The sequence below is a fragment of the Takifugu rubripes genome, chromosome 16 (genome assembly GCF_901000725.2).
Source record: "Takifugu rubripes chromosome 16, fTakRub1.2, whole genome shotgun sequence".
Taxonomy (NCBI): Eukaryota; Metazoa; Chordata; class Actinopteri; order Tetraodontiformes; family Tetraodontidae; genus Takifugu; species Takifugu rubripes.
The window spans coordinates 7139612-7155017 of record NC_042300.1 but is presented as its reverse complement, the minus strand read 5'-3'; the positions used below and the strand labels follow the sequence as shown (position 1 = coordinate 7155017).

Below are 15406 nucleotides of genomic sequence, written 5' to 3'. Positions count from 1 at the left end.
ATATTACTCAGATATGATGAGACTGCCTCAGAGTTTGAGCGTGTGGAATCTGATCTGATGCAGAACTAAATCCTTAATAAAAATGGGTGTTAATAACCAAAATGAAGAGCATGGGGTCTGTCTTCCTCCCCCATCCATCATTTTCCTCTGTCCTCCCTGATTCTCTGCCTGGGTCTTATCCCCCAACCGTTTAAGGTCTGATGGAAGGCTTGTCCGTCTGTTTGTCTCTCCACCTCTGCCTTTGAAAGGTTTCCCCTCCTCTATCTGTCCGTCAGATTGCCTTTTATTTGCCTGATCCCGCCGAGCCACAAGAACTGCTGACACTATCGGAGGAGGGAAGAATGAGTGAAAAGCTTGGATTGGTGTCGATACGCTTTATCTGCTTCACAGCTTTGATCTGAACCACACCGATTTTGTCGGGGGCAAGCTGGAAGGGGGGGGGGGGGCTAGCGGGGGGCCGAGGCAGACAACAGAGGCATGATAAGCCGCGGTCGGAGGGGATGGCTTCTCAGACGGAGGAGTGGCAGTTCTTAGGATCTCAAATGATAATTCCGATGCATTATTCAGAACTCCGGTGGATTATGGATCTGCAGGAAGAGACACGCACTGAGGGCAGGCATTTCAAATGGGTGGGAGTTATAACGCACTGGGAGGGGGTTGTTGCTCTTTGTTTTTCTTCTTTAATGGCTGGAGTTTTGCCTGTTTATTGGCGTTTCCTGTTTTTAATCTTCTAACCCCTAAAGCGACACACGCTTTCTGTTTTCTTACTTTTTCTTTATTTAATCAAAAACAGATCTCTTCTGACGATGACTGGTATCTTTAGCTTTAAGTTGTTCTGCTCTCCATCTAAGTCTGTCTCTCTCTCTCACACACACACACACGAACACGCACACACCAGTCAGTTTGTAAATGCCTTACAAGCCCACCAGGGGCTTTCCATTTGCACACTCTTCTTAATGACCTGCCTTTGAAAGCTTTTATGGGCATCAAATTTGTGTGTGCAGGCGCGTGTGCAGGGACGAGCCGTCCTGCTACTTTTGAATGTTGTATTACACACCAATTCAAAATTGCAAAATTTGTGGAGGAATCAGTTCCCTGATTGTGTGTTTGGGGTAGCAGGACATGTAATTCGGTATGTAGAAATGACACCAGACAAATCCACAGATGGACGGCCAGCAGGCTAAGAAACATTAAAGCTGCACAAATACTTTAACACACAAAAGTGCATTCTCGCTCTCTCTCGCTCTCTCTCTCTCCTCTCTCTCCTCTCTCTCTCCTTCTCTCACACACACACACACATATACACACACACAAACACACACAGTCTGGTAAGTATACTTACCTCTCCTCTCTGAAAAACCTCAGGGGAGCTGAAGGAACTCAACCGCATCTTAGTTGTGGTTTTCGAGCGTACATGTGTGCAATGTGGAAGAAAAAGTGAACATTATCGTTGTGAGAATCACTCATGTGTTAATTTACTGTGTTTAGTAGCTGCGTAAACACGCCCCAAACGGTCTCACCCAATAAGCGTGGGCAGTGTTGGACTAGATGTTTTGGTCTCCAGCCAACGACTCCCTCATTTATGGGGCTGAACTGCCGACATAAGAAGAACCTGTGACGTCCCACCTGACAATGAAGTGTCATCCACATTTGTCACCTTATTTTAAAGAGCATCACAGTGCTCCCAGCACTCTGAGCATCGATGAACATCCCACACTCCGACGACTCCTGCTCACCGTTATGAAACCATGTTTCCACAATATTACTCCGAGTGCTATTGTTGAACCTCCGGTGCCCATTAACTGTCAGTGGTGCACATCCAGACGATGTTAGCTCTCGGTTCGTGATGAAGGCTCGGGAGTGTTTACTGTGTGCAGCTTGCAATTAAGCAGTTTGTAAGGTTGGTATGGAAACCTAAGCAGTTTTCCTACAGCGACTACCTGCTGTTATAGGCTGAAAAGACAGATTTGTCTATTCTGGACGAGCCTGACGACTCCTTCCTGGCAACCACAATCTAATTACAGCTCAGGCTGTGAACAAATATGATGGATTTCTCACCCACAAACACACACAAAAGAGAAACTGATAGCTTTTACATGTACTTCAGCCCAAAAAAGATTACCCTACTGACGATGTTATAATGCGGTTCCCATTGTCCAATTATCAAATACATACTTTGGTGTTTGGTGTACCAACAGAGCTCCATCTCCTTTTAAATTTATACTTTCCTGATATTAGAGAGAAGACAGACAGACATCTCTGCTGCTGAAATTTTGCTTCAAAAATATTCCAAATACAGATGTAATGTCAAAGGGAAAATGGTTAAACATGGTTAAACATGATGAATTGTAACTTGTAACTTCTAATCACAGCCTTATTCAGTTTTTCTCTATTAACAGCCACAAAAAGACAGAATGCCTATTGTAACTAAGTAAAATCCACGGTGTTCATTAGAACGTCTTTAGAACATTTCATTAAGACTAAATAGCTCAAGCATGATGAATGAAATCACAAGTTATAATCAGCTTACAGCATAGTTCTATTGTATATTTAATAAACTGCAGGAAGAATAAAGGTGATAAACAACTAAATCAGAGGGATTTTTATTTCTTCAGCTCTCGGCCACTGTGGGAACTGTATTAACACAGCAATGATTAGCAGTGGTTTTTGTCACAGGGAAGAATATAGGCTACATATTTGTCCTAGACCGACACGTCCTTGTCAGATAATAGTGGCTGTGCGGCAATGAAATGGTCCCCAAATAGCTAATGATCCATATTTGAAGGATAACTGCGGAGGAAAGTTAATTTAATATTGATGTTTAATTTCAAGGTGCAGGCCTGTGCTGCTTTCATTTTGGGCAAGTAAAATTAATTTATTTGCTTTGAAAATTGTGACCTTAAAACTGAGAAAGTTAATTATATGGAGCTGCTTAAGCCTCACTGGGCAGTGATAACAAAACAGCTGCTGTTCTGTTTTTGGAAATGGGCATTTTTAATAAGTTGCAACATGAGCATCTCTGCTCCAGACCAGTCATAAAACCAGACGTGGGAAGAACTGATAAACTGTGGCAGAACTGACCGGGAGAAATCTCATCGAGACCCATTGTAGCTTTTTACGGCTGCAGGATCAGCACCCTGGACAGTTACAGCACAGTAAAGAGGCCTGAACATGCATGACGTCATAACAAGCCATACAGCTGATTGTCTTAGGACCCTTCTTGTACAGATAAAAAACAACATTTCAGAGGTGTGGATTCAATAACATTTCGCTGACGCTTTAGGGAAGATATACATTTTTTGATGCACCTGCTTGACAGTCAGTGATTGCTGCAAAACATGAGATGCATGGCATCGTGATTAACATAATAGGCCCTTGTTTAAGATTCAGAGCAACCATTTAGTCACAGGCAGCGCGTGAAATGAATAGCACCTTGCATTTCAGATGCCAATTTGTCAGCTTTCTCACTCAGCTTCCCGACAACATCTCATTATGTCCGTTCATCACAGTCATCAAGGGCTATTTTTACTGGAGAAGTCATTAACAGTAACAGGAAATACATCTGTGAAGCTTTCCACCCTTTCGGACCTTTTATAGCTGAGAAGATGTTTTTTTTCTAGACCACCACAGCATTCACACATGCTGCGTCGCTATCTGCTGCAGCTTATCCATGCCGTCACCTTGTTCAGTCCTTGCTTATCTGCTTTTGCTTCTTTAAATGTATGATATATCAAACCTACTGTTTTTACTCCTTTCCTGTCATTCAGGCACGACAGCCCTCCATCAAAGCGCGCTCGGACCCAATTCGCACACGGATGGGTTTTTTTTAACCTACTCCCCCACGTACAGACACATGCTGAATTTATGCCGGGAGGCAGGCGCTCATCACTGTAATCAAATGCACAAATGCAAAATCACGCACCGAGCGCTGCTCATCTTTGCTTGCACCTAGCCTCTCCTTCCTCGTGCACGCATCCGCAGATGTAATCACCGTAAGTGCAGCCGGCGCGGCGCAGAGGTGTGAGACTAAAAGCCGCTCCCCACCATCAATCATAAAATCCTTTCTGGCGATTGGACAGCTGACACTGGCATCACGCACCGTCCCCTTTCATTTTCATCAATCATGTCATCCCTACCGCAAAAGACGTAAAGATTGCCAAATGATATTGGCTCGCTCTCATCACAGCCAGCCATTGATTGTGTGAAGTTCAGAGCGGAGGCTGGAGACTTCGCTGTATGTCAGATTTTTCTGTGAAGTCTCCCGGCTTTGGTGTCAGTCGCAGGCCATATGATTAAAGTCATGGCTGTTTCATATAACATTACACCCACATCTTCAACAAAACTTACAGGAAGTCAAAACTAACTGATAGACACCAGTTCCATCTGCACTGGCTGGCCCACAGGCCTTTTCCCTGTACTTATTTTGTCAGCTAGGTGCATCTGGCTTTGCAGCAGTACCTATTTCTCAGTGAAAATTGCATCTTAGGGTAACCATTTAGCTTTCTAGCCAGCTCCAGGTCTCAAGGACAAAGGACAGAAAGTACAACGTCCTCTCTTCCTTTGGTCAGGATTCCAAGAAACCAGCGGCAATACTAATTATGGCAGCTTTACTCAGGCTACAATGTGCATATGATAAAGATGCTGCATATTTACATAAAGCAAAATAGACAGAAGGTAGAGAAGATGCTCCTGAACTGTAGTGAAATTACAAGCAGTAGTCATAGAATGACGTGGCAAGACCAATTGCATCTCACCCACTAACAGCTTGGTGGCTGATAGAGTAAATTGAAGCGTTAAAGTGTGCTCATGTCTCTGTTAAGCAGATGTAATGGCACATACTTGGGATGATTATGCTCCGATTAGGTGTCTGTGTATAACTTTGACAGTTATAAAGGCGTCATTGCACTGTCAAGCCAGCTCGTACCTGTGCACCGCTGAAGGGAAGAATATAAGTGAAAGAAAAATGCTTTTTACAAAAAAGAAAGTGTAATGTTAATCCTTTTCTGCTCTCACACATCCAATAACACGTCTTATCCTGACGGGATTAAAAACTGAAACAAGATTCTTCTTCTGTGGCGAGTGCAGGGACAATTTCCTCAGGAAGGAGACAGTGGATGCACAGCATCTGCGTGACACCGAATAGATATGGATTTGTGCACAGCGTGGCCCGTGCTTTCAGTTGCACTCTTGAAAGAGCAAAGAGCCATGTTCCTATATTTATAGATCAAACTATTGGCCGAATTTGAAGAAGCAGCAGAAGACCTTGGCAGACAGCAGTGCACATGCGACCCATCGCAGATAAGGAAGCCGCTCTCAAAAAGGCACCTTTGTACTGGTGGTGCTCAGATGTTAGCGTGTGTCAGGGCTAGAGATTGCCTTTAATCTTGGGGCTGTTCAAATGGTAGCCTGTTAGATTTGTACCCAACGGGCAGAACAAGCAAGTCAACAGAAACCCATTAAGCAACAATTGTGTCATGATGGTAATATGGTAAAATGATGTTTTTCAGATGCAAGACCTGCACAATGTAAGGGGGGGAGGGGGGGGGGAGTAAGGACAGTTTTATGTAGATACAAAGGACACAGTGTGCTGCAATCAATCTAGATCAGCATATTATAATTTATTCTACAGTCCCATCCTCCTCTGTGGCCTAATTACTGCGTGACAAGTTCAGTTGCACCAACTGAGGATAAACTGAGCCAGATGCTTTAGTGATGGTTTTTCAGCATTTTGGAGCAGGATGCAAAACACAGATAACTTTTCTGCAATGAGCTGGAAAAAATCTGAATAAAGGTGGATAAATATGCAAGAACAGGGTAGAAGAACTGGAACGAGAATCATAGTCGCTACAACAAAACCACATCAGGTTTTTATCGGTAATGACTGTTTCAAAAGCAAATGTGCCCCAACAGAGCTGTAGATCCCCGAACGTGCGTAAAGAAACACACTGCACAAGTGGAGCTGCGGGAGATTTCCAGGGGTAGGCATTATCATGAATTAAATAATGCCTCTGCTGAAGAGGACTGATGAGTTAAATTAACAAAGAAACCCCTTAGCTCTTTATTCAGCTGCACTTGGACCTGTTTTCTTTTCTCGACACGGTCAATACCATTCATGTCATTGAATTTCATCCTTTCAAAAATGTCCTTTCAGACGTAGCAGAAGTCACAATCGTGTCGCACTGTGTAGTATTTTCACATGTGGTATGATGCTGCACTACCCTGTGACTGCGGGCAGAAGACGCCATCTGTTGTGAGGGTGCGTCCAAATGCCAACAACAGACGCTTCGTACACAAGAGCCGACTTTTCCTGATAATCAAATGCTTGCTGAAAGCCGGAGATAAGACGAAAAGGTAAACTGCTACTCCGCTGCAGCTCACAGCAGGTCCCTCTTCACAGCTCCTACAGCTACCAGCAAGAAAAGTTGGCCTGCAAATCAATGAATCGAACGTCTGAACCCGAAGAGGCGCTTATATTGAGACTGCAAATCTTTACCACATAAATCATCAGAGGTTGCACAAGATATTGACTGGGCACATTTTTCTCCAACAACCTCCGGTGTCGTCCTGCTCAACAGCTTCCTTTTGGTCACTGCTCCACTGTGTAGCCTGCAGGTAGCACTTCAACCACTAGTGTTTAAAACACAATAGTTGCACTTGTTGGAGGTTTTATTAGAGTACTTCTTGATGGCCAGGAAGTGTTTTTGGATTGTGCACAGGTGGGCTCTCTGAGTGCTGGGCATTTTAGAGCAATGCCTTAAGCTCGAGTTTGCGGTTGCCTGGAGACCCGGGCTGGCCAACATGTCGCAGTTGACCCTCCATATTTTCTCCATGACAACGGTGAGACAGTCATGAGACGGGACAGTAGCTCCGGCTTCTGAAACATAACGATTTTCTGCTTTTGCTTTTGGCTCAGGAACATCAACAACAGCATTTCCCACACTTTTGTTGCATTTTCTGGAGATTAAAGTTGAAAGCAATCTGATATTCAATCAAGATTGATCAGCTCAGCTAAAAACTAAAATGATTAGACAGTCTTTAAAGCACTGACATTTATTATCAGACTTAAAAAGGTTGATTTGCATTATGCCAGTATTGATCCAAAGAGTCCAGTGGAAACACTTTTACAAGAAGCCCTAACTCCACCAGACTCTCCCTTCAGGATACAGATGCAAAGACATTGCAGATCTTGTTTTTCACAGCTCCCAGGGCAACTCAGATGACCTGTGAAGAACAGCCAAAGCAAAGAAAGTGAGAAGAGAGAGTTTGATAGAAGAAAAAAGGCCAACAATAATAGTAGAGCGTCAGAGCACCTAGTACTGCCTTAACCAGTACAATCAGTCACACAGAGGAGGTTCATATTTCTGCTAATGAACGTTTTGACATGACAAGCACAATAACTAATGACCTTTGTGTGACTAGAACAACCACAGTTCATCTGCGCCACGGCCACAACGTAGCAACGTAGCAAAACAGAAGTGGCAAAATAGATAGATAAATATAGATAAAGAAAGGAAAAAGCTGAATAAACGAAGGGGAAAGGGATGAGAAGTGAGCTTGGGTAGAATTGGGCAGTAATTCTCTGCATGTGGAGCTGATATTTATTTCAAGGATGATCCAAGTTTTCACTTGTAGTGACTGAGTGGAAGAAGATGAGATCATTAGCAGGAAAAGAGTGACTTGAATGTCATCACAGTGACAGATGTTTCGTCTTTCTCTTGCCTTTTCACAGCTACATAACAAGTTTTGTTGACTTCACACTTTCGGCGCTGGTAAATTGCTGCTGTCGACCCCAAATGCATCAGACTGAAATAAAAAAAAGGAAAAAACCATCGGCATCATCCTGAAAATAGGCTCGTTTCTCTCGGAGATAGGACAGCAGCCAGTCGCATCAGCGTCTCATAATTATGAGTAATGAAGCTGGGGGCGTTGCTTTTTCGTTGCTCTATAATTCCAGCGGTCCTTTGATGTAATAGGATCAAAGCGGCTGCAACATCAGAATTGATGAGAACAACAACAGCAGCAAGCAGATCAACAGGATGTGTTTTCAGAGAACAATATAGGGACGTTTCACCTTAAGGGGTAAATAGTAACACCAGGGACAACAAAACTGGAAATTGAGTCAACAAAGTGAGAGAGTGTGTGTGTGTGTGTGTGTGCGTGTGTGTGTGTGTATGTGTGTGTGTGTGCGTGTGCGTGTGCGTGTGAGACTGAACGCCATCCATCAGCAGCAGTCACACACAAGGTCGGACTCAAGCTTCATCGATATGCATCCTCGCAGATGAGCGGTCGGACGTGCCCGAGGTGTCACTCACCCCGCATGACCTTTGTTGCGTGCCACCGACTCCCTTTCCCGCTCGCTGTCCAGCTGCCGAGCGCTGATAGGACCCCGAGGGCAGTTTTCAAAGATGCGGTCAGGACTCCGGAATATGATGCAGGGAGATTAAAACTGGCCAAGTTGGCTCCAGAGAAACAAGCTACGGCCTTGTGACGATGTGACTGGCTCACCGCCGCCGTCCTTGTAAAATCTGGACGAGGTTAAAGACTCTCCTTTTAATTAACAATCTATGGTTTATGTTCCGAATATTGCAGAGATTTCTGTTTTCAGGTGAGCTTCTCTGAGCTTTGGAAAATAAAACTGTTAGACATAATAAAGCTTCAAATATTGCCAAAGAGGTTTAGAAGCTCTTCAGTCTTTAGTGTGACGGAGGTGGAGGACGATTCCTGACAGTTGGAGACATGTCTGACTAATGTATTCTTACCCACAAACGTCATCATGTCAGGATGACGCACCCTTTATCTGTGGCGACATGCCCAACATTAGGGTCATATCCTCTGTATTGGGTTGCTGTCACCATTATAATGTTGGTGATCGATTTCTGGAAGAAAACCTCTGTATGAGGGAGCAGATCACATTGCAGACACAAATATAGGTCAGACTAAATGAGCCACTACAACGCTGTGATTTAATACGACACCAGGGATGGGAGCAGCCAGACAAATAAACCTCCAGAGCTCAAATAAGGAGGCCTGTCGCCTCCCAATGTTTACATCATCGCCAGCAGTCGGGTTTAACAGCAAACTTTGGTCTTTTATCAAAAGACAGATCGTAGAATGTCTTTATTCCTGATGCAGAATAGCAGGGGGTTTTTTTGGAATACAGAAGCATCTCACTGCAGTTTACCTGTCTTTTATAATAACAGAATGCGTCCGCATCAAAGAGGCCGCCTGAGGTCAAGTGGAAAGCGGCACCGGCGGGGTTCCGCTTTGAACTAAACTCAAATCGACAAAACATTGAAATTAAAATAAACACCGGCGCTGAGGCTGACCGTCATTGGCACAGTGATTGTTCTGGGACAGTTCAGCGGCGGTGAGAAACAAAAAAAGCAAAAAAAAGAAAAGAAAATCCATGGACTGTAAAAACAAAGTGAACTTTTCTCTGGCACGTATTTCACCGCCGTTCACAGACACGGAGCAGAGCAGCAAATGCCAATGATAATGATTCGGTCGTCACGTTTTGCTTTTCCTTGGAAGTACACAGACAAATCAATGTTCTGCAGATCCTCTCACCTGCACTCACCAGCAGCTTCTCCAGCATCTTTATAGCCAGATTTACAGAAACACCCTTAATCACAGGGCACAGCCCGAAAACTATAAAAGCAGCTGGGACTGATCCGGCAGCTCTATGGTCCGGGTTTGGCACAATAGAACCGCTCCTCCTCGTCGGCGGGCTCAGGAGTGATGCCTGCAGGCTACATGCAGGATGAAAAAAAAGGAGGCAGCCGTAGATATAGAAGAGAGACAAAGAAGTGAGGGAAAAGAGACCGATAAATTAAAGACGATGGAGAAAAAAGGAAATCTATCGACTCGGAGCGAAGCCTGTGTGGCCCCATGAACGCAGAAGAACAGAAGCCGTTTTATCTGAGTGAATTGTGGCAACCAGGAGGTTGTGTGGTTGTGTTTTTGGCAGACTGTAAGAGCAAATATCACCTTTTAACACAGACTGGATTCGATTCAAACTGCCATAGAAACAAAGCGTTGAAGACGACTGCAGCAAAAGCTCCAAAACAGCCCAGAAATGGGCAATAATCTGGATTATATTGCCCCAACTCATTTATGCGACAATAAACGGAGTCATTTAGAGTCACTCTTTGATCTTAAATCCCCAATAGTAATTAATCCGTCCTCCCACTCCTGCGTTAAATATATACACATGTTTAAAAATATCTTTATTGACTCATGACTGAGCATTCATGTCGACGCAATCAGGCGACACTCAGGGCTTCACATGCAGAGATCCAATTCCTGCATTCACGTCGCAGCTTCCGCCATTTGAATTATTCATCGCGTCCTCTGATGGCAGAAATGTCACAGGAGCGCACCGCCGCTGACAAACACCATTTCTCAACCATCCCCACCGCCATTGTACACGGGCCCTTATTGCATGCGCAGCCATTCGCGGTGATTACTGCAGATATTCCTCCGGTTCATTTTGACATTCTTCACGAAAGATCATCCCTCAGTCCTCTCATTTGATTGGTTAACTGTTCACTCCAGTGGCACGCGATATAATTTTACCCCATATTCTCACTTCAATTAACATAATTAATGTTCCATTATTGTAAACACCAACCAGTCATCTGGCCAAGCTCCAGTGAACCAACCACTGGTGCGAGGCAGCGGAATTTAGCCATCATCTTTATTACTGCAGATGGTCGGCGTGTGTACCCTGGCAACAAGGACTACTTTTATTGCAGCAAACATTTTTATCTTAAACATTCACAATAACCACTAAAAAAAGGAGAGTGACATCTGTTTTTCTGTTTGTAGGGTTTTTATCTCACTATTGCTGGAACTCTTGAGTTTCTTCAGCATCTCAAAAAATGCAGGAAAAGTCAATTACACACTTACATGTGTCTCAAAATATGCACCGCAAATCTACATAAATAAACATATTCCAGCACGTGCACACTTGCAGCCAAGGAAGAGCTCGCCATCGCTCCTTCAATCGCCTGGATCGGAGACGCCTCTATTTCGTTTGAACGTCGCAGCCTTTCAGCTGCATCAATTACCCAATCACAGCAGAGGATGGTTGAAGAGGGCTAAGGGTGTCGTCCTCCGCGGAGGCATGAATTTAAAAACCAATCTGGCATCTTCAAACCCTGAAGCCTCCCTTGATTGAGAAAATGACGTAACCCTGTTTTAACCTAACGCTCCAGGTATCATTTGTGGGTGAAGTCAGCTAATTTGCGACGCTTTTAGCAGCCAGCGTAACTAGTCGTGACAATTATATTTCACAGTTAGCAGCTTGCAGAGTTTCACCTCTGGCGACATATTTCTGAGCTGGATGGCTGATCTCTGCCGAGCTTTTGGTTCACCACCTATCTTGCCAATTAAGCCTGTTAATGATGCGGGAAAAACGCCGTTGTTAAGAGTTACGGACAACATCAGTTCCGCCACATCAGAGGCCCTGAGCAATGCTGCATTTCTGCCCTGTGAGGTCAGCCGTCAGGTGGGAGCTCACGCGGCAAACAATTAGCTCCGGCAGGAGATAAGGAGGTAAAAATGCGCTCTTTTAATTTGCAGGCAGTTAGATCACCCATGCTCCATTCCTTTACCTGGAACTGGGCTGGTGTAATTGACCCCATTTCAAATTCATATACAACACATGACTCCGATTATGGCTTTAATCGTTCCTACGCCCCTCTGGGTGGATATTTGTGGATGCAGAGAGCAAACTAGCTTCTGCATCAACATCCTTAATCAGACCTCAACAGCATAGGGTTGAAAGTCAGAAATAATTTTAAAATACAAAGTAAAATTTGCACCAATGTGCTGAGAAAAATTAATCCCGAGGTCAAAGTTAAGCTCTGCGTGTATATTATGATTTAACAGCTAAGCCCTTTTTACCCATCAGTTTAACGGAACAGGGCCTGTCTGTACACAGTTGTTAATCAGAACGAGGTTATTTCAGCTTTAAAAGACCATGAACACACATTAGGAGACTGTGCGAGGGTAGAGCTCCAGCTCAGCTGTCGCTGTTGCTTCCTACGACCATAAACAGGGACAAACGTGCCGCTGTGACACACTATCAGTTCCACTGCATTAGACAAAAAATGGCCATCGTTCTGACAGCATGCCATTCACGAGCAGGCGTAGAGTTTACTCACCAGCCCTCCCTCTTATCCACACACGCAGCACCCCCATTTGCAGGACAATGATGCGTTTCCTGTACAGCAGTCGCGGTTGTCTCGCTGGCATTGTAGTGTAAATAGGCTGGATGCAAATATGCGCAGAAGTTTTCCATCTCACACAAGCACAACACGGGTCTTACAAGTTCATATTCACCGGTAAATAAAAGCACCACGTACCCGTGATTCCTGTTCAGGGCGAAAGCAGAGCTCCTAGTTGCATAATGCCACATCGCTCCATAAGCTGTGAGTACAATTCTGCTCATTTTACTGCTGTTTCTAAAGAGCCGCAGGGAGAAAAGTTGATCTTTGACCCTCTAAAAAGCTGCATTCATACATTTCTTAGATCAGGGTCGGAAGAAAGGTGAACTCGTTTTTATAAAGCTCAAGGATAATTTGTGTAATGCAGAAAAAGAAATGTCTCATACAAACAACATACAAACATACAACAACGATGAGACGTGTATGACTTACCTCCAGCAGACACCTGGTTCATTCATAGTTTTTATATCCCAAACTCTGAGCACTGGACGACACCTCTGCAGCAGCTTCTCAGCATGACTCGTGTGCACAGTGTGCACAGTCTCCAGACAATTCTGCTACTTTGCTGAAAACCCGTTGTTGTGGACCTCCTCAAAGTTGCCTTTGACGATGGAACCAAACAGATGAGCCGCATGTCTTCACCGATCTCCTCCAGGACTGGAGTTTTAGTGTCTTTTAGCTAATGTTTTGTGGTAAACGCCACCTCTCTGAGAGAAGCAGTGATTTGTGCATCTTCTCAAATATATTAGAGCGTTGGGTTAATTTATAGTGTGATATTTATTATTTCTTTTAGCTTCAAATACTCTCAAACCATGATCCTGAAATGTCCAGTGTTTCTCCCTGGTCCTGTATGGACACCTCCCTCCCTATTGTCTTGACTGGCAGCAGTTTTCATCGACACAGTTGGTGGTGTGAGAAAGAGCTCCAGAACGGAGACAGACAAAGAGGGAATGAGTTTCTCTATGCTCCACTCGTTATCCCCTAAAACTCACGTGCTCGGCCCTTACATCCATCCATCGGCCACCCAGTCGTCCATCCCTCCCTCGCCGGGAGTGCCACAATATATCACTCCCACGCTCATCTATCCATCAATGCCCCATATAGATCCTCATCTTCGAGCTCCCACCAACAGCTATTCATCCCTTCAATCCACCTAATGGTCAATCTGTCCCTCGGACAGGAGTCCACCTCATATCCTGACCTTTTTACACACCTATTGACTTCAGAAATGTGACCTTTCAGCATTTCGCCTGGCCATCTGCCGATCATAAAAGTCAGAAAATGTCCTTCTCCATCATCGCCCTTTTGGTGATTGCAGTAATAATCTTAACACTTACCAGCTGCATGCCACAGATGAACGCCAAAGTGCATCGTCCACTACAGCACCCCATCGTGTCCCTCCTGTCCAGTGAGCCACGTGGAGGAGAATCAAGAAGAACTCCCAAATGTTTACCAGGCTCTTAAAAATCCAGGAGTCCACAGCAACACCCCCTGGAGGGCCGTCTGGCTGGCTGGAAGCCCAGGTATAGGCGCTCCCTGCTCGGCTTCGCAGAACAGAGTGCAGCCCTGCTGGAGCTCTGGGAAATCAGAGGCTAATTCTCCATTCAAACAGAAGGTTGGCGAGGGATAAACGGCAGGGAAACACTTGGATTTTCAACACAAAAACAGAGGTGTGGGGGTCAGGGGTCAAGGATGCAAGGTGAGCCTGTTCACAGATCTTGGAATCCTTTCCAAGGTGATCAGATCAGGTGCTTTGGCTCATGCTGGCAGCAGAATTCAGATTTCTGATCATGCGAGGGTCTAACAGCGTGTCCGTAGAAGGTGCACTTGCCCACTCATTGTCTTCACTGGACCAGAAGAGTCCTGTAGATGAAAGCATCCACTGATCAGGCTCATAAACGCAGGGGGATTATGGTAAAAGATCTCAAGGATTATATTCAGTTGGGGAAAAGTGAAAGTGCCTCCTTTAAGGAGCTCCCCTCTGCTCTTTTCTCTGGGGACGAACCAATAACATCCTTTAAGCATCAGTCACACAAAATAAGAAAAAAAGAGCACCCAAACACGGTTCTAATCCAGTCTTGGTTCTTGTCCAGCTCGGGGTCGCTTTCTTATCCACGCACAATTACTGGCAGAATGCTAAATGTCAACAGCTCCTGGAAATGAATAAGTCCTCCCCATCAGCTCCTCATCAGAGCCGCCGGTTTGTGAGCCCGGACGTCAATTCACCGCCTCCTCCGCGATCCATCCATGCGACGCTTATTTAAAAACTGCGGTGGGAAAAAAGCAGTATGTCCACCTTTATACTGAGGGACAAAATGCTTTTTAAAAAAAATCCAGAATTCAGGGAATTAACGCGCACAAGGCGACAATTCAAATTATTTTGTCGTTGGCTCCAAGGGGCGAAAACGGGAGCGAAACAATGGGAACCGGGATGGACCAACGGACCGAGAGAGACAGCCGAAAGGAGCGTCTCCCGCCTGCCATCTGTCAAGTCAAATATAACCCAATAACAGAGCTGTTCCGGTCAGGAGTATCAAAATAAAACTCCGAACTTTATACAAAGGCTACGTCAAGGATCTCGATCTTGATAGGATACAGTAAAATAATGGGTTTTCTCTTCCTAGAATAAATAAACGTTTTGCTGACGCCCACCGAAAAAAAAGAAATAAACACAAAAACTAAGGTACTTTATGGATTTGCTTGTTTATTTATCCGTTTGATATCGGTGGGGATTTGTGGGATTCTTTCTAGCATTATTGTTATTGTTGTTGCTGTATTAATTCCCTTTTATCATAAATGTGTGATAAAATGGTCTCTAAGATGCCACTACTTGATTGTCTAGACTGATCTAATGCCCTGAGCCAGAGAAAACCATTCATTAAGCAAGTATCTTGGAGTTAATTGCTACGTTATTTACGTTACTTAATTAAAATTTAATGATGTACAATTCTGATGATAAAGAAGTTGTAAAAATAGGACTTCTAAAACAAGTGAACTCTTTAAAACTTTGACGTATTGTTCTGAAGGGCTGGTTGTCGTACTTCCGTCGCTGCTGCCGGTGCCTCTGTGTTGCTTGACGAGGTTGATGTTCCGCTCGGCAGGGGAGCGGCGGGGCTCCGAGGCACACAAACACAGACGGGCAGAGATGGAGCTTTGGTCGGCGTGCAGCTGCTCCA

The 15406-nt window shown here is 44.6% G+C and overlaps 1 protein-coding gene across 2 annotated transcripts in view; it reads right to left on the bottom strand.

The window, feature by feature from the left end:
* nkain2 (sodium/potassium transporting ATPase interacting 2) overlaps nt 1–14699 on the bottom strand; it is a 43074-nt gene extending 28375 nt beyond the window's left edge. For both annotated transcript variants that reach the window (XM_029849431.1, XM_003971554.2), the window contains exon 1: nt 13568–14699. In XM_029849431.1, coding sequence (XP_029705291.1) covers nt 13568–13621 — 54 coding nt within the window. In that variant the 5' untranslated portion in view covers nt 13622–14699. The remainder of the gene's footprint in view (nt 1–13567) is intronic.
* Nucleotides 14700–15406: the final 707 nt, after the last annotated feature.